We start from the raw sequence: 22,136 nt of genomic DNA, 5'->3' as shown, positions 1-22,136 counted from the left end.
TCTGCCACTCAACCATCCCCTTATCCATAGCAGCAATTTGCCTCCAATGCCACACTGCCACAGTAGAAGTAAAGATGAGACATGCCTAAACACATTATACCAGTGGTTTTCAACCGGGGTGCCGCAACAACCTGGTTGAAAACCACTGGTATAATGTGTCCAGGGGTGCCACGTAATTTGGATTTAAGTTACTTAAACTTATTTATTTTTTTTTTTAATTTATATATTTATTTTATAAAAAGGTGTACAGTATCTTTTTAATTTTGTGGTGATCTATAATTGATGTTTATTTAGTACCTCTATATAAAGAATAAAATTATTATATATATATATATATAATTTGTATTATGAATTATAATTTTGTTTATAGTTATATTATTGTAATAACTATCATATAACATTTTTTTTAAAATATTAGGTGTATCAGAAAATTGAGTAGGGGTGCCACAAAATAAAATAAATTACTTAGGGGTGCTACTATTAAAAAAAAAAAAAAAAAAAAAAAAAAAGGTTGGAAATCCCGCATTATACTTTGTTATACTACACTCTTTGTCTCAACTCTTTGTACAAAGAGCATAATCAGGATACTTTTCAATAGACTTTATAGTAACAAGTTTATATAAAGATTGCATAACAGGAACAAGAACAGTATAATTGCCTATATCATTATAGAAAAGGACCTTAAACAGCCAGTTAAAGATAAGTATATGAGGATTTGTGGTTGGAAGTGACTAACACTTAGCATTGAGCAAATTGAAAATGATAATTAGTGTAAAAAAAATAAAATGTTAAGATGAATAGACTTTCAATTACCAACAGTCATTCAATACAGAAATCTTTTTGCTAAAATGTTTAAACTGCATTCATTACATTGGTTGACCCAAGAAGTTAGAGACAGTTAGAGAAAATCAAAAATATTATTAGAAATTTTAGAAAATAAAATAAATCTTTATTTTTTTTTTGCAGAAGAGTGCAAGAGGGCTAATATATATTTGAATATGGCTAAAGAAAAATCTTGGGAAGATGTGGAAAACTATCGGAAAGGCAGGAAAATTATATATTTTTGTTCAATTAAAAATCTCAGGGCACAGGGAAAACCCATAACCAAAGTAATCAAAGAAGATAAGGGTGATATGGCAAATGTTGAAAAAAAGCGAGCTCATACAGCATCAGCTACAAAAAAAAAAAGCCTTCTCATTTCACCTATTCATCCCTTCAAGTCTGTCTAGTTCTTCCTTGAATTTATTCAAGGTATCCACTTCCACAACATCAAATAGAAGTTTGTTCCAGCAATCAACCACCAGCTGGCTAAAAGCAAGCTACTGCGTGTTCTGCAACCATGCTTCCTCAGGTTGAATATATGTCCACTCGTGTACGTAGTCTGAGCAAGAGGAAGAATCTCATCATCACTGAACTTGCTCAGTCCATTCAAAGCTTCAAACACCTCAATCAGATCATCTTGCAGGTGCCTAGTCTCCAGATGCTGCAATTTGCAGAATAGAAGCCTTTCTGGGTAAGTGCAGCCTTTGTTCCTTTCAAAGGCCTTGTTGCCCTTCTCTGTACCCACTCCAACAGCTCTACTATTAGCAATTTAGGAATCAGTGAAATCAAAGAATAGCTGTGATTGGCATCTTGCTGGAAGTATACTATATATATATATATATTTTTTTTTTTTTGGAAAAGATTCCTTCAGTCATAGAGATGGATGTATTCAATACATTTTGGTAATAATACGAATAAACTCATCATAAAGTGGGTGGTAGGTAGTCAGTTTCATTCACAGGCCCACTTCATTGATCACTTCTCTAGCAGAAATATTTGTAACAATATAACAAAGTTTTTATGCATAGTATTTTTTTAACGTGACGTGGGGATTATACACAAAATTGTTACTTGTACAGGATATGAATGTATACATCAGTGGTCACAAACTCAAATTGCATGCGTGCCGAATGAAAGCAGCTGATGGGCGGGAATTTTTTTTTAACAAAATGAGAGTGAATATATATATATGTATATATTGCACCGTACTTACCTCTAATGTATGAATACCACCCTTTTATAACCTGGTGTTACGTGTGTGTGTGTGTGTGTGTGTGTGTGTGTGTGTGTGTGTGTGTGTGTGTGTGTGTGTAAGTTTATAATAAGTTTGGAAATTTTTCTTTTAAAATTTAATTTGCCTCGAACATGGTTTAATTGAAAATTTATTTCGAACATACAGAAAAAAATACATATGTTTGTATGTAAATAATTATAAATTTCTTTATTTCTTACTACAACTTGACACTTGATGGTGTTTCGATTCTGATAAAGTTTGTAGCCTTGGAGAAAAATTACTAAAAACTATATTCATCACGGATTGTAGATGCTCATCGATCAATCGGGTTCTTTTCTTAGACTTATTAATTTTCAACTGCGAAAAAAACTGTTCACATATAAATGTACTCCCAAACAAAGAGATTATTCTAATTGCAAAAATTCGTAACTGAGGGTATTTATCTTTTGACAAGTACGAATAAAAGTTAATCAAATCTGTATTTTCAAATCTTTGAATAAGATTTATATCAACACTGTAAATTAATTAGCTCCATTTGTAGATTTTCTGGTGTGTTTTATTCACGTTCGTTTTTAATGATAATGAAAATAATGTAAAATCATTAAAATATTTAAATCTTTCTTCAAATTCTTGTCGCAATAATGCTATTTTTCTTGCATATTCTTGAGATTTTTCATTTGAAATAATAGGGCAGGATTTAAGATGTAGGAAATGTACGAAAATTTTTGATTCCAGTTGTGTTTCCCATAATTGCAATTTAACTTTAAAAACTTTAATACAAGCATACATGTCAGTCATAAGTTTATTCTTTCCCTGCAGCTCTTTATTGAGAATATTTAAATGGCCTGTTAAGTCAACAAGCAAGAAATGCTAAATCTGTTAGCCATGTATCATTATGTCCAAGTTTGCAGATGATACAAAGGTTGGCAGGGTTGTTAAGGACACTACTGACGCTATGCTGCTGCAACAGGATCTGGAAAGGTTGAACAGATGGGCTGAGAGGTGGCAAATGAAGTTTAACATTGACAAATGTAAAGTACTACATATGGGAAACAGTAACCACAGAGCAACATATCAACTCTGTGGTACTACACTGACAGTGGTGGAAAATGAAAAGGACCAGGGGGTAATTGTGCAGGCAGATATGAAGTTCTCTGAGCAGTGCAGACGAGCTGCAAGAGTAACTCATGGTGTGTTGTCAGTGATATACAGGAATTTTTCTAGCAGGGATAAGGAGGTGATTATTCCCTTGATGGCAATGGTTAGGCCACATCTTGAGTACTGTATACAGGTCTGGAGGCTTCATTTCAAGAAGGATGTAGAGCTGCTGGAATGGGTACAGAGAAGGGCAACAAGATTAGTGAATGGAACAAAGGGTTGCTCTTACGAAGAAAGGCTTAAGTTTTGCAAATTACAGAGTCTGGAGACTAGGCACCGGCGAGGTGATCTGATAGAGGTGTATAAGGCTTTGAATGGTTTGAGCATGCTCAATGCCAATGGGATTCTTTATCTTGCTCAGAATAATCAGCTCAGAGGGCATAAATTCAAATTGAGGAAGGACGGATGTCGGATAGATGTGCGGAAATTTGCCTTTGGCCAGCGGGTGGTTGGTTGGTGGAACCAACTTCCATCACTTGTTGTTGAAGTTGATAGCCTAAACAAATTTAAGTCTCAACTGGACAGGTATTTTGAACGAACGGAGGGGTGAAATGGGAGTGGTGTGTTTTTTTTTTTTTTTTTTTGGCTAATGCTGAATAAGCTTGCTTTCTTGCATCATATGCCTCTACTAATGCTAATGCTAATGTAGCTCGTCGATGGTTTTATTTTTTTGTGTCATGAAAATTTTGATTTCCTTTATTAAATCAAAAAACCGTTTTTTAATACAGCTCCTTGACTTAATCACCTCACCTCGTTATAATAAATCATTTCTCCATACTCACTTTTAATTTCTTCAAGCAATGCAACAAATTCTCGATGATTCAGAGCTCGTCCACGGATGAAGTTTACTGTTTTAGTTACTGTTTCCGTAACGTTATCCATCTGCAAACTTTTGGCACAAAGTGCTTCTTGATGAATAATGCAATATATAGTGCAAAACATACAATTTTATTGCGCACAACACCACAAAAGTACATAATTTCCCATTTATCTTGAAAAACACACGTCCTTCTTCGTCTACTTTTCTTTTACTCTTTGTTAAAGACATGGCTTGCAGTTTAATCTCTTAATTAAAATCACTATTATAATTTTATTTACGACTTTAATTTAACAAGATGAATTTTCGTATGAAAGCAACACTCAAAAGTTATGCACAATTCTAAACGATAGGTATTGATATAATGTAGAATCTATATTATATCAGTACCTATTGTTCATCGTTAAATCTACATTGTAGATCTAACAATAAGCACAAATAAACAGGTTTTATAAGCCGTACATTAGTTTTTCTCCATCTATATAGCAATATGAACTGCGCAGCTATGCATCCAGCTAACTGACTGACTCAAGAAAAATATATATCAGAAGTACCAACTCAATAGAAAAAATCGGAAACACCAGAATACTGAAGCGCCACCAACTGTCGGCTGGCGAACTAAATTTATTGATTGTACCGACATGGGAAGTTCTCCCACCTTACCCCAGTCACGTGGCCTACAAGCATACAGTGACAAAGACAAAGCCCCAACCGATTCATTCTATCTCTTTTTCCTTCAATAGCAGTCGCGCACATAAGCTCAGTCCATATCTCTATGTCTCTAAAACTATAAGCACCGTATATAAAACAACAAATACATAATTGAAATGTATTCGCGGGCCATGTAAAATTGCTTTGGGGGCTGGATGCGGCCCGTGGGCCGCCAGTTTGAGACCACTGGTATACATGGTATTATCAACTAAAGATTAACAATGTAGTCTAACCCTTTTATACCATATGGGGAATTTTGCTGAAAACTACACACTTATGAGATGCACAATGTATATATCTGGATTTAGTTCAATACATAAAAGATCAATCAGGTGTAGATTTTTTATTTCATCAGTCTATCTAAAGTTCTATATGTCTCCTGGGGGAAAATTATTTGGCTCACCATTCCCAGTATGGCAAAGATTTTTTGCTGAACGTAAAATTTTTTTTCAAATTAAGTTTTCTCTGTTATTTGTCATTTTCATTTGAAGTTGATCACACTAATTTTATGCTCCAGCTGTAACAAAAATTAGGTTTGAAAGTCATTAAAGTGGTTTCACTGCAGCACACAAATGCAACACACACGAAATATCCACTACAAAATGAAATGCATGGAAAGGACAGCATATGAAGCAAGCAACAGTTGAAATAACAAACTCAGATATACATCGATTAGGCAAAACATTATGACCACCTACCTAATATGATGTTAGCATGGGTACTCGGAGCGGCCTGTGGCTACGCAGCCCCATTTCCAGCAGGGTTCGATGTACTGTGTGTTGTGGCACATTACTCCCATCACTAGCATTCCAATTACTGTCGAGTTGTGCCACAGTCGCCCTTCTGTTGCCACGTACCATCTGGAAGAGCCTTCGCTCACCTTGAGCATTGATGAGCCATGGTCATCCAACACCTCGCTGGCGGTTCGTGCATTTCCCCTCCTCGGATCACTTTCGGTAGGTAAGTGATCACGGCTGGCTGTGAGAACCCCCACCAACCGTGCCGTTTCGGATATGCTCTGACCCAGTCATCTGGCCATTACAATTTGGTCTTTGTCGAACTCGCTTAAATCTGCTGCCTTTCCCATCTGAAGAACAAGGATAACACTGATTAACGGAGCTCGGTATCAGGTGTTTTTTATACCTTATCCCAAATCCCGCACATGTCAGAGTTCACCTGCAGTTGCTTTGATTTCGATTTGCACAACGACTTGCCGGTCAATGTTTTGGCTCCTCAGTATATAATGGCTGAAAGCAACTTACTTAGATGCTAGCTGAATTGTCATTATGCTGCTCCAGCCAGCGTACAAAAAAACTGTGTGTGTGTGTGTTCTACTACTATTATAAATATAGTATAAAAATGATATAATTAGTATTACTGAACAGGAAGGGGGAAATATTATGAAAAATATATATAAATTTCTACACTAGTTATTTTTTAAAGATTAAAATTCAATCTAATGCCTTTATGCTACATGAGACATTTTCTGCAAACTATTAACATAGTACTAATGAGGTGCTACAGCTACCTGCCAGCATAGTATACTGTAATTAAAAGCCTGAAGAAAGAAAAGACTAAAGGAGAGAATTTTGGTTTTTAACAATTCTTCATTTTCCTTCAGTTGTTGCAGGTTTTATATGATGTCTTCCATATTTGAGCACATTGTTCTCTTCTGCTGGTCTTTTTCAGTCATATAGAGCATCTGTGGCTAGTTAAATTTCTCCCAAGCAGGTCATGTGTGAAATATGACCATTTAGGGCTCAGTGATCAATGGCATTCTTGTGTGAAGAGTTTACTATGTTATCCTTGTTCTTTGGCTATCTTTCTTTTGTTCTCTCTACTTGAAGTGAGGATTGACATTTTGCCTTTAGATTTGTACTTGTTGGGACTCTTTGCCTTTTTACTGGCTGCATCGGCACTACCTTATGTTAGGCTCTTCACAGTTATGTTTCCTGTTGTCAGTATCAGCTTTCAATTTCATTATTTTTGTTGTTTATTTTCCATATTTAAAATCTTTTAATTCTCTTTCTTTAGTCTTTTCTTTGTTCAGGCTGTTTAATTATAGCATGATATGCTAGCAAGGAATCTGTAATTATAGACTACACTATATACTGGTATGTTGTTGTTGTTGTTATTTGGTTTTTAGGAGCATTAGCAACTAAGGCCATATTGCTCCTGGAATATGCGGTGGTCATTCCCTGACCTTTCCGCATCCTCCGTATTTGGTGGCTCATGGGCTCGAACCCCGGTCTAATCAAGAAGCATGTGCTACACACTGCTGCTCCTGCCCACCTGGCTACGGAGGTACCCCATATACTGGTAAATCGAAAGAATGAAGGTATAAGTATGTGAACAGTAACAAAGCTTCTGATGGTCTATTTTTGCATGTACAGGTAGTTCTCGACTTTACGAGTTAATTCGTTCCTAGTGCGTGCTCGTAAAGCGAAAACTCGTAAAGCAGAAATTTATTTCCCATAGACATAAGGTTAAAAATAGACGTTACGTTCTCAACAATGAAATCAGTTAGCTAATTAGTGATAAACAATGATTGATTTATCAAAATAAATGAAAATGTAGCCTGTAAAATCAAGCAAATTATAATAATAGAGAAATTATTTACGACTTACAAATGTTAAAGAATGTTTATTCTTCATCATCATCATCGACTAAATGCACACTCATTGATCACTCATTATTGGCTGGGCACTCGTTAGTTTGTTGCACAAGGAGTCGTCTTCTTCAGAAATGTTTCAAGAAGCGTTTGTTTGCAAGATAATCTTCTCTTTTAATTATAAATTTCACGATTGCATGTATAAGCATTTTTTAACGGCACACACACACACAAATTGCAACTAACATGATTCGTGTAGAGTAACAAGTTTAACAAGCTTAAAAAAAAAAGGAATGAAGAGAAGATTCTGAAAATTTATTTGTTATTTATACAATTGAAGATTTCAGTAAAGGGAAACATTTCACCATAATAATGTAAAAAACCACACAAATCCAGCTATCGGTATTTTCGCAAATGCAAGAAGATTGAGTTTACTACCCATTTATAATTGCTTGTAGTAACAGAAAAGCCCAATAAAATGGAAAGTGCAAATTTTTTTTATTGTTTTATGGTCGTGACCTCCAGAATTGTGCTTTAGAAAAATATCACAAAGGCATTTAAAATTGATCCTTCTAATGGAACATATGATAACGATGAAAGTGTAGTGCATTTTAATGATTTGAATTGGTAACTAATACAATTTACAAACCATGTTCACGACCTTTTATATGGCCTTGAGGTCACGCTCGTGGCCTTAAAAATGAGATTTTAGAGAGATAAATAGCTTAGTTATACAGCAAAAATTTCAACTTCCGAGATCTTGAAACGAATTACCAAAAAACAATGTGTTATTGGGGTTCACATTATAATATTTTAACGATACGATGGTGTCTCTGGAACTGATTAATATCATAAAGCGGTGTACACTGTATTGTATAGCTACTCACGCGGTTTGGAATGCGGTATTTATAAATGTTTAACATTCATTTTTTGCAATTAGTGTTCATATTTTCGATTTTGTCGATATTTGATACTTGGAGGAAAAAACTCGTAACACGAGAACTGCCTGTATTTTCTATATATGTGAAACACCCTATATTACCTGTATATAATTTCTTGTATTTCTTGTATATTTGAAATATGTCCTATAGTTTTGTATTTCTTTCTTTCTTATGATTTTTAAATTATGATGCTAATAGGTGCAGTATACAGTAAACTCCTTTTATAGTACTTTCAAGGGGACTAGCCTCAAAGCACTATAACCAGAAAAGAATTATAGTGGAATTTTCTTTTGTGAGAGAGATTTTTCATATTCTTCAATATTCCAGAGGATAACATTGATTTTTTTTTTTTTTTTTTTTTTTTATTGCAGTTTTCTTTGTGTATATATTGCAGTGTTTATGAAGTAATGTTTATACATAAAATTGTATTTTGCACACAGGCATCATAAATGGGATCACTGTAGGCTTTAAGAAATACACGATCATGGGGATAGAAGAAAAGTGTTAAAAGCAAGGGAGTGGTATATAAACAGGAGCATTATATTGGGAATTTATTCTTTAATTTAAATTAGCACAGTAAAGTATCTTCCTTTTGGAAAACATGCAGATACATTACTGGTTTGATTTTTTTTTTTTTTTTGTGTTCTCCTTTATCTTTGGATATTTTGTCCTATTTTTCTGCAACAGTTGACCTATTTTTAATGATAGAAACATGTAGTAAGGTCACTCCTTAATGTACTATAGTCTAATTCTTTAGTATAAAACTTTATTCACAAAACAGCTCTCCCAGGTTATTGCTTTAAGGTAATTTTATTTTAGCTTAAAGATGAAAGCCTAGTGTGATTATAAGCAGTCAGAGTATGGTGTAGTTTATCAGATTTGAAGAACAGTCGGAGAATAATCTCTTAAGAAATTAAATACAGATTACACTCTATGCAGCTTGAAGTGCTTAATTTCTCGCTATTCTCCATTACGATATACAGCCAGGCCTCGCATAACGCGTTTTTCAGTTACAGCTGTTTGAAAAAATTATACCACGTTTCACTTTACATGATGCAAATTTCCAGTTAACGCGATATGTTATTTATTTTTATGTGATAGTTGAAAAAGATTTGAATCGTGCATTAAGCTTACCATGCGTCAAACGGGCAGTAAACAAAAATTTGCCTGCGGCCCGCCTCAGTGTGTTCCATCAACCATCGGAAGAAGACATGTTACTTGTTTGTCTCCCGCTAATAAAGTCAATGCAGACTTGCATTTAAAAATTCAAATTTTTAAATGAGCCAGATGAAAATGTTACTGCGAAGGAGATAACGGTAAAAGAACTAGATGAAATCTTTCATATCACAGAGAACCTCAAACAAAAGGTTTTTGAGTGAAATAAATATCTGCGATATTTATTTCGCCAGGGCCCAGAGAAGATTGTTGTCGGCTATCGGAAATTGATTGATGAAAAGAGAAAGTCAACACTGTTAAAATATTTCCGCAACAGTAATTTCTTCATTGTGTATGTCAGAGGTTCCTAAACTTTCTCGGTTCATGGGGCCCTTAGTGTCTCAGTAATTTTTTCATGGTGCACCTAGACCAAAAGAAATACCTAACAGTTCTGTTATTAAGTAGTTAGGTCCAAACAACTTAATAAGAAATGTTGAAACTGAACTACCTCTAGCTGATAGTTCGCACAGTGTCCGACAGATGTCAAGTATCGCTTTGTTTCCCTCGAAAATTTAAAATATTCTGTGGCGCACAGTTTAGGAATCGCTGTTTTATGCAATAAACATTTGATTCCATAATTATTTTCATTATCTTTTACATTGTATACAGTTAAAAAGTTATTTAAAAGGTATTTTTAAAATTCTTTATGGACATTCCAGAAGGTCAAGGACCAATTATAATTTTTCCTATTGATTATTATATTCGATTAACGCGTTTCTGTTTTGCACGATGTGCTTGCGGAACAAATTAATCGCCTTAATCGAGGCCAGCCTGTACTTGAACACTGTGCCACTGAATGAACAACTTAAATTAGTCAGAGACTTATATCTATAAAATATAAATAATTTTAAGGATAATTACTGTGTTTTACATGCATGTATTCTATCATTTCATTTTCTCTGTTTAACGTATTCACTTAAGTTGTGGGAAACAATTCTATTCTTTGTTATATTGTGCTGTTTGTTTATTAAGAATCAAGGCCACGTTCATTGTTAGGAAGCATTAATAGGAAATGCATATTTTTGGTTTCTCTGAGTTTTTGCAATAATGAGGTTTTTAATATATTTTAGTGTCCCTGATGAACAATAATGTTTTCTCAAAAAAAAAAAGGATTTATGCATTATTTAAAATTTTAAAAACCCTGTCTTTTGTTATAGGCAGAAGATGCAGTGTGTCTTGCCGATTTTTGTGACATCCTGAGGTGTGATGCCATTGCTTCAAAGTTGATTACAGGCTTAAATAAGAGGACTTCTGGTACTATTGTTACAGTTGACAAGCCTGGTGCTACCAGTCAGTCCTTTTCCCAACAGTCTACACAGTGTGATGAAAGGAATATGTCTCTTCTCCAAAAAAAATGTAAAGTAAGTACAGATAGCATAGTAAGTGCACTGCATGTACTTTCCTCAGTTCAACTTTGAGCTCTGTACTTTCCTCAGTAATTTCCCCAGTTCAGCTTTGAGCTCTTTGTAAGATTGGTTTATTTCTAAACTTCAGTAAACAGTTTAAAACATAAGGTAGCATCAGTAATATGAAAGCCTACTGTTAGAATTTTATTTCAAGGTAGAATATGAATCTTTCATAATGCAATTTCACCAATATTGTTACGTTAGAGTACAACAGTTATTCAAAATTCTCATGCAGCAGCCAAGAAAATTCAAGATAGGTGTTTCATTTTGCTTCATATAAAGCAAGTTAATTTAAATTTTTGGGTCAACAAGAAGCTCTAATGATATCAGAAAATGAAGTTATGATGCCTTTCCATTAGCCATCACTTGGCAGCATTAAAATCAGTTGTACTATTTTATTTAAGGTAAATTATCTTGTACAAGATCTAGAAGAAAATCCAGTGATGATTTTTTTTTTTTTTTTTTTTTTTTTTTGAATTGCTAACTTTCTACTAAAGTAGTTTAGGTTGGTTTATCAAAAAAAAAAAAAAAAAAGAGGCTGATTTCAGGTTAGGAGAATAATGCCTACGAAATAAATGTGTAGGAAAGGTACTGAACATTTTTTTGTGATAGCAAGTGAAATGCGTTAGTTAAAGACACATTAATTATCCTGACTGCTCTCTTTTGGATAAAGTAGTCCAAAAAAGTGCAGTCAGGTTAATTAATGGCCACACTCTTACAAACTTTTCCCAGTCTCTCTCACATAAACATTCAGTTTCTGTTGCATGCATTTTCCACAGATATTAGAATGCAGAAGGCATATTCAGAAGGCATGATTCTTCTGAACTGGCATCTATAATTCCACTACTCTTTTCCCAACCAGTTTGTACACATTCCTCAATTAGTCAACATCCATTTGCTGTCCAACTCAATTCACAGATCCAACTTTTTCTGTTCCATTCCTTTTATTCTGGAACAGCCTATCCTCACATTTATTTCCCAAAAATTACAAGGTACAGAAATTCAAGTTTAGTGTTAACAAGTATCAGCCTTTAATCCATACACAGTACTACAGTACTATAGGTTCTTATACCTTTCATATTTGGGGTTTTCATAAAAAAAATAAAATGAATAAAAAGCTGCACCACTTATTTTTTAAACAAGAAAAAAAACAAAAGCTTAGTTACAGTAACCCTTACAGTTATTTACAATTTTTAGTCTTTCCACTTTGATGGAGTTATATACCCTTATTTCCATTTCATTGCAATGGAAAGAGCAAAAATTTTTATTACTTTGCAAGGACCTAATGTTTCAAGATTAAACAGTATTTCAAAATTTGGCCTTAAAGAAAATCAAAAATGCCAGTGCACAATTTAAGTAACTAAAATAATAAAATTCAAGTAGTATAAGAATATTTAGTATAAACTTTTATAACATCTTGCATTAAAAAAGATGTGCACTACATAACACTGCATAATTCCTTGACTTTTGCTCCTATTTAAGTTTCAGTAATTCAGAGATGTTACATTTAACAGGCCTCACAAAGTACCAGTTATAAAAAGGGCACTTCCATTATTATAAAAATCTAAATTGGTAAACTGTCATTATACATTGTACACATGCAAGTTTAGCATATTGAACCGTAAAAAGTATCTTCAGTGTATACACACGCTGTATTTCATATGCACCTAATAATTTGTCTATTTTTTAAAGTTTGTGATGGTTTGAGACTAACTTGGACTTTCAAAAAGGTTCTGCATTTCTTGGAGTTTTTAAATAAATTTATGCTGATTCCAAATATGATCTTAGTTTTTGTGTGGCACCAGTGGCTTGCCCAGAAATGATAGAAAAGTAAATATAATAATAAATTTATCAGAATTATTAACACTGCTTAACTTCTAGACAAATTACAGTATTAATCTTAGTTACAAGTAAACAAGCTAAAAAAAAAAAAAAAACACATTAGAGTAGAATCCCTCCTTGGTAACATTAAACATTTCCTTAATGTACATTTGACCATCTTTGTCTTATGGGGTCAGTGTGATCATCCCACACAAAAAACCAGATATAAATGCCCATCATGCCCACCTTTCCTGGTACCTCCTCTGTTGACTACATCTTCTCGTGGAATCTCTCTCCATGCTCTTTGCTAACATCATCCAGATTTTGTCTGAAAAAATGCATGTGATGGTGCAAGTTACGGAGCTTGAGTGACATTCTGCATTCCAACTTTGTCACCTATTTCTTTGTAATTTTCAGTCTGAATGTTACCAAGAAAGTCATTCATTGAAAGGCAAAACAATCAACAGGAATTTTGCTCAGCATTAGCTGTTTTGTCTTCATTTTTAGAAGCTATCTGCTTAATTTGTGGACCAATAACTATACCACCTTTTACTTTTGCATCAAACAATTTTGGAAGCACAGGTTATATGTGCTTGACGGTATCACTGTAATGCTTTAACAAATTGTTTGACCAGTCCCAGCTTAATATGGAGTGGTAGAAGCAAGACTGTTTCTTGGGTGGGTAAGTATAATGGACCTCAGAAGTTCATTCCTTTACTTGGAATGGACTTCTGAGGTGTAATCCAAATTATCCTGTTCATCAGATTCATCATCCAATTCTGAAGACTTTTCTGGAAGGTGGATTGGGATTTGCCAGGTCTTCATTGTGTGGCACCAGAGCAATAATGGATGGTACATTGTGATGCACTACAGTTTTTCAATCCAAAGACTTCTTAAATTTTGATATATCCACCATACAAAAGTATGTCATCATGATTGTTTGTGTTCTCTCTCCATATTCAAAATATAACAAAAGGCATGCAAAAGACTACCATGAAATCATCCCTTTAGTGTTGATTACTCATAGGCCATTCCAAATAGGCTTCATATGCACTGCAGAATTTGGTGCCACCAACAGTGTTATATTTCACCTGTTTCAGACCTATGTAATATTCGCAAATATAGTATTAGTCATAGGGTGCAAGAAATTCCCCTGAGCTTTTTACTGCACAGGTAAAAAAAATAATAGGAAAATCATAAAATAAACTACCTTGTTTGACTTCCTCTTCAGCTGACCTTTGAAATTCCTCAACCTCAGCCACCTATGGGGGTAACTTATACTAGTAATTAATAACTCTCTAGCTAAAACTTCCAGCAATTCAGTCTTAACTTCTTTCCCCTAGTCCTTCTAGCCCCTAGTCCTGGAATCATTTATAACAGTGACAATTCCATCCTTATTTATTTTACTTTCCCCTCTCAGAGCCTTATACACCTCAATCAGGTTTCCTCTAAGGTATCTCATTTCCAGACTCTGCAGCTGACATATTTGAAGACTTTCTTCATATGGATGCCTCTTTGCTGATTTTGCCAGGTGCATTTGCCTGTCTTTGAACCCTCTCAAGAAGCACGTCTTTTTTCAGGTGTGGTTTCTATACTTGAACACAGTATTATAATTATAAACTTGTGAATTTGTTTCAGATATAGGGAATAAATTTTTTTATTATTATATACACTGTGCTGCCACTTTATTAGGTACCTCCCATGCTGTGCACACAAATAGTTTGTCCCACAATGTTGCAAGTCACTTGACCACAGTTGTGGATATAAATGTAACAGAACAACCTTTCTAGTATCAGTTAAGCATACAAACCGTAGCAAGAATGAGGAAAAGGAGTGATCTAACGGACTTCGACCGTGGCATGGTAGTATGTGCAAGATGTGCTGGACAAAGCATCTTTGAAACGGCAGTTCTCCTGAACTTTTCAAGCACCACAGTTTCAAGGGTGTAATGAAAACATCCTCTAACGAACAGAAAACATCCTCTCAACAGCACTCCTGTCAAAGAAAATCACTTGTTGATGAGCGAGGTCAGAGGAGGATGGCTAGAATTGTGCAAGCAAACAGACAGGCCACAATGTCTCACATCACGTCAGAATACAACCTTGGTGCACAGAACAAAATATCGCAACAGACCACTAGTCGCAGTTTGTCGTGAATGGGCTACAACAGCCGACGGCCACATCGCGTACCTTTGTTATCTATGAAGAACAAGAGAGCATGCCTCCTGTGGGCACAACAACACCAGCACTGGACTATTGAGGATTGGAAAACAGTTGCTTGTTCTGACGAGTCGAAGTTCCTGGTGCATCATGTTGCTGGAAGGCTCAGAATTTGGTGAAAACAACATGAATCCATGGACCCGTCATATCTGACGGCTACTGTGCAAGGTGGTGGGGGCAGTGTTATGGTGTTGGGAATGTTTTCTTGGCATACATTGGGTCCATCGATACTCGTAGATTCACGTCTGAATGCCACGTCGTTGCTGACGAAGTGCATCCGTTCATGTTGACAGTTTATCCTCAGTCGGATGGTTACTTCTAGCAGAATGATGCGCTTGTGCACAAAGCCAGAATCACTGTGGAATGGTTCCAGGAACATGACAATGACTTCTTTGCTGCAGTGGCCCGCTCAGTCTGCAGATCTCAATCCTATTGAACATCTTTGGGATGAGCTGGAAAGGGCTGTTCCCTGCAGGCCTACACCTCTGTCGAATCTCAAGGAACTGCATGACACACTCATGTCTGCATGGTACTCTATTCCTGCACAACGTTTTCAGCATCTTTTTCAATCCATGCCTATATGAATTCAGGCTGTTTTGAAGGCTAATCTGTTTTATAAACTTACACCTTTGTTTGGTATCCATAGCAAACTGCAAAAAAAAAAAAAAATAAAAATAAATGAATAAAAAGTACTTATATAAATACTAAAGTACATATTCTGTTAAAAAAAATAAAAAACCCAGTAATACCATTGGCTTCAGTACACAAAACAAAAAACATTTAAAAAATAGTTAAATATAAACATTAAAATTTTTTTGTCATATACTGTTATTTTAAAAAATTACTAAAAAGACTTTTGTGATAACTGTTTACTAGCATGTGTTTATAATTTACAGTTTAAGACTTTATTGGTGCCATGATTTAAAACAGATTTGGTAAATGGTAGATTGCGATAAATAGATGTTTAAATAATAGATATATAAAAATGTAATTTTCTGAAGAACATCAATGCCAGAAATCTCATTGAATTATATGACTCATTTAGTTTTACCTACTTATGTGATGTATTTTTCATAGTAAAAAATTATAATGATTCTACTATAGCATATTTCATTTAAAATAAAGATACACTTGTAAAAAATTGCATTAGGTCAAATCCGTGATCCTGTTTATTTTTAAGTAGATTACCTAACAGAAAAGGCTACAAGATGCACCCACATTTCAGAAAAAAATTATGGAAAAAACTTTATTGCATATATCTGATAATTCATAAGTTCATTACTAAATAAAACATCTGTGTAGAAAAACTCCCTACTGTCACTCTTTTAAATAGCTGGAATAGTATTTCCTGAAATTTTTCTTTGGAGTCCAAGAGAGATGGCTCATTTCCTGGAGAAAATGGTTGATACACAGAGGCTGATGAAGATGAAAAGGCGAAAAAGAATGTGCTGCCACAGTTTCTTCAGAGGGGAGAATCAGACAGGTTAAACGTAGCAAGTTTAGCACGAAGGGAACCATGGCCAGTTAGAAGAAAAAGAGTGTGGAGACTCAGACTGAACCATTTTAGAATAGACTTTTGTAAGGCATAGGACACGGATGGAATAAACTTTCTTTTGACTGGTGAAGAAGATCACTGATTTTGCCAGAATTGAACCAACTAGGTGGTTCCAGCAATGAGCTTTTTCGATTTTAGGATCACAGCGGATATCAACAGTTAAGTCTAAAAAGTCAACTGGAATGGCATGTCTAAGGTAATAGCAAAAACCTCGATAAACGATTTGGATGTTCAGAGGTAGGCAGCCATTTAAAACCTGAAGCGCAGCTGTCGAGACAATGCGACAGGTATGACCCATCATTAAGAGCATATGACTTTGGATAGAGGAGAGTTTCTCTTGGGTGGCAATCTCCTTGGTATACAAAACCAGACGCCAGTGCCATAGGTACAAATTGGAACAAACACCACTTTGTACAGAAGACGAAGGGTACGAAGGTTAATACCCCAGGATTGATGTGAAAGATGGACAAGCATAGATGTATACTTGGCTATTTTATCATGAAGGTGCAAATTCTGGAAGTTTAATTTACAATCTAGAATAATACCCAAAAATTTATGAGTCAAAATTTATGAATAATACCCAAAAATTTATGAGTTTATGTAGAGAGAACGACCAAAAAGTTTAACAGTCAGTGGCCTGAAAATGTTAAGGTTGCCTTTAAGATAAAGAAGTTTAGTTTATGGCTTTGAATATTTAATACACTCTTAGAAAAGCTGTATGACTTAGTGAATAAATTTGATAAATTGCAGACTTAGTTTCATTGCCAGCTGACTTTTATTGTTAATTCCTAAGATCAAAGCCTGTTTTCTTATGTCATTCATAAGTTTGCTATCTCCATGGCGCCTCCGTAGCCAGGTGGGAAGGAGCAGTAGTGCGTAGCACAGGCTTCTTGATTAGACCGGGGTTCGAGCCCGTCACCACCAAATACGGAGTATGCGGAAAGGTCAAGGAATGACCACCGCATATCCCGGAGCAATATGGCCTTAGTTGCTAATGCTCCTAAAAACCAAATAACAACAACAACAACAACAACAGCTATCTCCAAACAGAATTGATAAATAACAAGTTGCCCAGCTGGATTATTGGACGCATTAAATTAAATATTATTTGACATTTAGCTCAAATTTGATTGCATTTGGAAAACCATTTCATCATTCAATAATGCTATTGGGAGAACATGTACCTAAATACAGATCTTCTCTTTCTACTGCAGTTTTGGAAATGCTTTTGACAGTCAAATTTGAGTAGTAGTGCCATTGTTATAAATAAAACTTTGACTTGGCATTCCTGAATGCAGAGACTGCTACACTATCTTTCTTGAAGTGGTCATAAGCAGTTGATGTCTAAAAGGTAATACAAACAGAAAACCACAGACAGAAAAATGTAGATAAGCAAATGTTTAAAAGCATACTGTACTGGTTAACAATCTCTTGGATGTATTTTAATATAAAGTGAGTATTTTGTCAGTGAAGTTTAAAAAACCTCCTGCATTTTCCAAAAAAATCTGTTTTCTGCCTGTTTTGGCCACAAAACTTCATCTTTTCCTCCTTCCTATAAATACGTAATCATTAGATTTTCAAAAGTTGGCACCTATGACTGCTACACTATCTTTCTTGAAGTGGTCATAAGCAGTTGATACAGTCAAAACTCTTTACAGTAACCTTAACGGGAAATGAGAATATTTCTCATTATATCAAAAGGATGCTATATCAATAGATCGTAAAATCAGCAAAAGAACATAGAAAAGTTTGAACATTTAAAATGTGTAGTACGGCACGTATTCTGAATTAGAATTTTCTTTCTTATTTACAAGAAAATTAAGATTGTATTGGTATTAATTAAATTATTGATTGTATCAGTATTAATTAATTTATTGACTGAATTAGTAATAATATATTGTAAATTATGGATATATAGTAATTAATCTATACAGTAATACATGTACATAAGGTCTAACCATCAACTCAGAACTGCAGTAGGTTCCTCTTCTACAAATTTCAGCTTCCATTATGTTTGCAATGAGTGCCCCTTCATTTGTTCATGTCCTGAAACATACATTTCTTATATGCATTTTGTGTAATCTTCAAAACATGTTCCCCTCTAGGTTTCGATGGTGACGCACATCCGCAAAAATTTTTTCACTGTTACCTGTTTGTTCTTTGTGATTAATAGAGGAAGAGGCATGCAAAGCTTCATTCAAGCTGACAAATGCAGCAACTATGAAGCAGTTGGTGATTGCTTTTTGTTTTTATCAACCTCATCCATATTGAAACACAAATATATTGCCTGAAGCACAATGATTTTGCATTGTGTTTTGTTTTTGAGACAGCACAATTTTGTTTATAAGCATTTTTTTTTTGATAATTTTTGTTAAAACACTAGATTACTCCTTTATCAAGTTGCTGAAGAACTGATGTCATATGAGGTGGCAGGTACTCAACAGTGATTGCACCCTGGCTATTCAGTTATCAGTGAAGTTATTCACAAAAAACAATTTTTCTATTCTCTCCCTCATCATGTAGTACACTGGTGTGTCAGGTTTTCACCTGTAGCTTCTCATAGAAGTGGCCTGGATATGGGAAAAGTATAAAGGAACCTTGCGAGGTACAGAAATGGAGGAAACAACACCGACACAACGGAAACAAAACGGTACAGAGGGACTTTATTCAAGAATGGCAACATAGCACTGGCTGCTATTACACACAGATGCATCACTGCCAAAGATGGAACAAAGGGAAGAGGTGGTCCTCAGTAGGAGATATGGCCACCCCTAATGTCAATGCAGGCTTTGCACAGCCTGTCCATACTTAGAACAGCCTTGTTGATAAGTTCTTGTGGTAACATCATCTATTCCTCTGTCAGTGTCATCTTCAGCTGGTGAACATTTTCTGGTGGGTGTGGACGTGCTGCTAGGTGTCTCCCCAGAGCATATGTGTTCGATGGGATTTAGATCAGGGGAAAAGGGCAGACCAATCCATACAAACAATGTCCTCACTTTCCAAAAGCATATCAACAGCTACAGTGCGATGGGGTGTGGCGTTATCATCCATAAACACGAACTCGGGGCCAATGGCACCTCGGAACAGACGCACATGGGGAAGGATTACCTCAGTACAGTAGCATGCTCTGGTCACAGTACTGCCTTCCAGTATCTGGAGTTATGTACATCCATCCAAGATAATGTCTCCCCAGATGAGAACACCTTAACCCCCATATTGATCCCTTTCAGTGATGTTTGTGGGGTGATACCGTGTGCCAACCTCTTGTTAGATTAACTGAAATCCAGAATCGCTGCTGAGACTGAATCTACTCTCATCAGTAAAGAGTACTTTACCCCATTGCCCCGCTGTCCAGTCCTTGTGTTCAATGCACCACTGTAAACTGTGTCTCTGATGGGCAGGTGTTAAAAGGGACACAGCGTACTGGCCGTCAGGCAAACAGTCCACCTTTGTGGAGTCGCCTGGCCACAATAAATTGCAGTATCCTGTGCGGTCCCTCTTGGCCTGTAGGAGTATATAGCAGTCATCATTGGGTGTTGTTTTACGTGGATGACCACCACTGGTCCTTTGAACAGCTGTACCTGTTGTTTTTAAGGCTGATTATGCACGTGAGACAATGCTATGGGCGATATCAAACTCTGCAGCCACACTCCTCGCACTTCAAGCATCCCAATTATTTGACCCCGGGTAAAGTCATCCAGATGTTGTCTACTGGCCATTTTGTTGTCTGTAGCACTGTATGAAACCAGTCGAACGTCTGTAACAATCGTGCTCACCATTCGGTAATTTGCACATAACTGCTGAACTGCTGCTTTTATCTGTTTATGTGAGGCCTCTCATCACGATTCAAATTTTTGCATGTGCACCAACTTTCTACTGAACGGCCACAGTTATGAAAATTGCCACAGTCTGTTTCATTTGATTTTGTGGTTGTAACCTTTAGAAATGTTTGTGGTTGTAACCTTTAGTGTTGGTCCTTAAGTTTTGCACACCAGTGTAGTAGTAATAGAGGCATATGATGCAAGAAAGCAAGCTTATGTAGCATCAACCGAAAAAAAAAAAAAAAAAATTCACACATCCATTCCCTCTAAATGTTTATCCAGTTCCTCCTTGAATTTATTTAAGCTATCGACTTCCACAATGACAGATGGAAGTTTGTTCCAGCAATTAACTACCTGCTGGCTAAAGGCAAATTTCCTCCATTTGAATTTATGACCCCTCAGGTTCGTAATCTGAGCAAGAGGAAGAATCCCATCAGAATTGAGCCTTCTCAACCCATTCAAGGCCTTATGCAATCAGATCACCTCACAGGTGCTAGTCTCCAGATGCTGCAATTTGCAGAACTTAAACCTTTCTTGGTAAGAGGACCCCTTCATTTCCCTCACTAATCTTGTTGCCCTTCTCTGTACTTGTTCTAGCAACTCTACATCCTTCTTAAAATGAGGCCTCCAGACCTGTATGCAGTACTCAAGGTGTGGTATAGCCATTACCTTATACAAAGGGATAATCACCTCCTTTTCCATACTAGCAAAATTCTTGTATATCATTGACAATACTCCATGACCTGCTCTCACAACCTGTCTGCACTGCTCAGAAAATTTCATATCTGCCTCCACAATTACGTCCAGGTCTGTTTCATTTTCTACCAACCTAAGTGTAGTTCCACACCGTTGTTACGTTTCTCTGGGGTTACTTCTACCCATATACAGTACTTTGCATTTGTCAAAGTTAAACTTCAGTTGCCACTTCTCAACCCATTTTCCCAACTTTTCTAGATCCTGTTGCAGTAGCACACTGCCATTACTGTCATTAACAACTCTGTCAACCTTTGTATCATCTGCAAACTTCGACATTAAGCTTGATATACCTTCATTAGTATCATTGATGAAGGTATATCAATGATATTGATGAAGATTACAATGATGTAATCTGTCCCTGATCCATTCTTTGTAGATTTTTGATGACATCCAAATCTTTAGAACATTGGGCTTTTCTGTGTTTTAGATATGTTTGCTTTTAGGAGAATGGTAATCCATTATTTTTTCTTCTTTCAGCCACAGCATATTCTCGCTTTTAAAAGTTTTATCTGGTAACAACTTAGAAAAAAAAAGAAAAAAGTCTGGTTTTTGTCAATATTGAAGACATTCTTTTGGTTGTATGCCAACTGAACAATTATTAGATGATTCTCCTTCCACTCCAATGCTTTGGTGGCAACAGCTGCATACTTTTACTTTTTTTGAAAGACAATCCATGACAACTCTAATTTCTGGAGCCATCCATTGGAAGACTTGAAATCTTCAATATTCATCTGATGCACAGATGATTAAGCCGTAGTTTTTTAAAAGATTTCCATCTATGGAAATTTTTTTTGCATACGTAATTATTAGCCATTCCAAGAATAACTTTTCAAGAGCCAAATAACTTCACCTTTTGTGCTATGACCCTACCTGATGCATCAGATTTCTCTAAACTTTCAGTCATTTTTTGAGCTTTTGGAATTACTCTTTTCTATTACTACAGCTTTTGAAATTTTAATTTTGTCTGTGAAATGTAAAGCTACCCACTTTTTAGTAGCCATATCAATAAACATACAATCTGTACGTGCATGCTGTATAATGAAATGAAC

General features: G+C 35.6%; 1 protein-coding gene across 1 annotated transcript in view; it reads left to right on the top strand.

Moving 5' to 3' along the window:
• Nucleotides 1–22,136, top strand: part of LOC150078643 (uncharacterized) — a 156,620-nt gene that overhangs the window by 45,676 nt on the left and 88,808 nt on the right. The window contains exon 4 of the mRNA XM_090384145.1: nt 10,667–10,870. Within this exon, the coding sequence (XP_090240271.1) occupies nt 10,667–10,870 (204 nt within the window). The remainder of the gene's footprint in view (nt 1–10,666; nt 10,871–22,136) is intronic.

The sequence above is a fragment of the Mastigoproctus giganteus genome, chromosome 10, assembly GCF_048544385.1.
Source record: "Mastigoproctus giganteus isolate SK-2022 chromosome 10, ASM4854438v1, whole genome shotgun sequence".
Classification (NCBI taxonomy): Eukaryota; Metazoa; Arthropoda; class Arachnida; order Uropygi; family Thelyphonidae; genus Mastigoproctus; species Mastigoproctus giganteus.
This window is presented reverse-complemented; position numbering and strand designations above follow the sequence as displayed.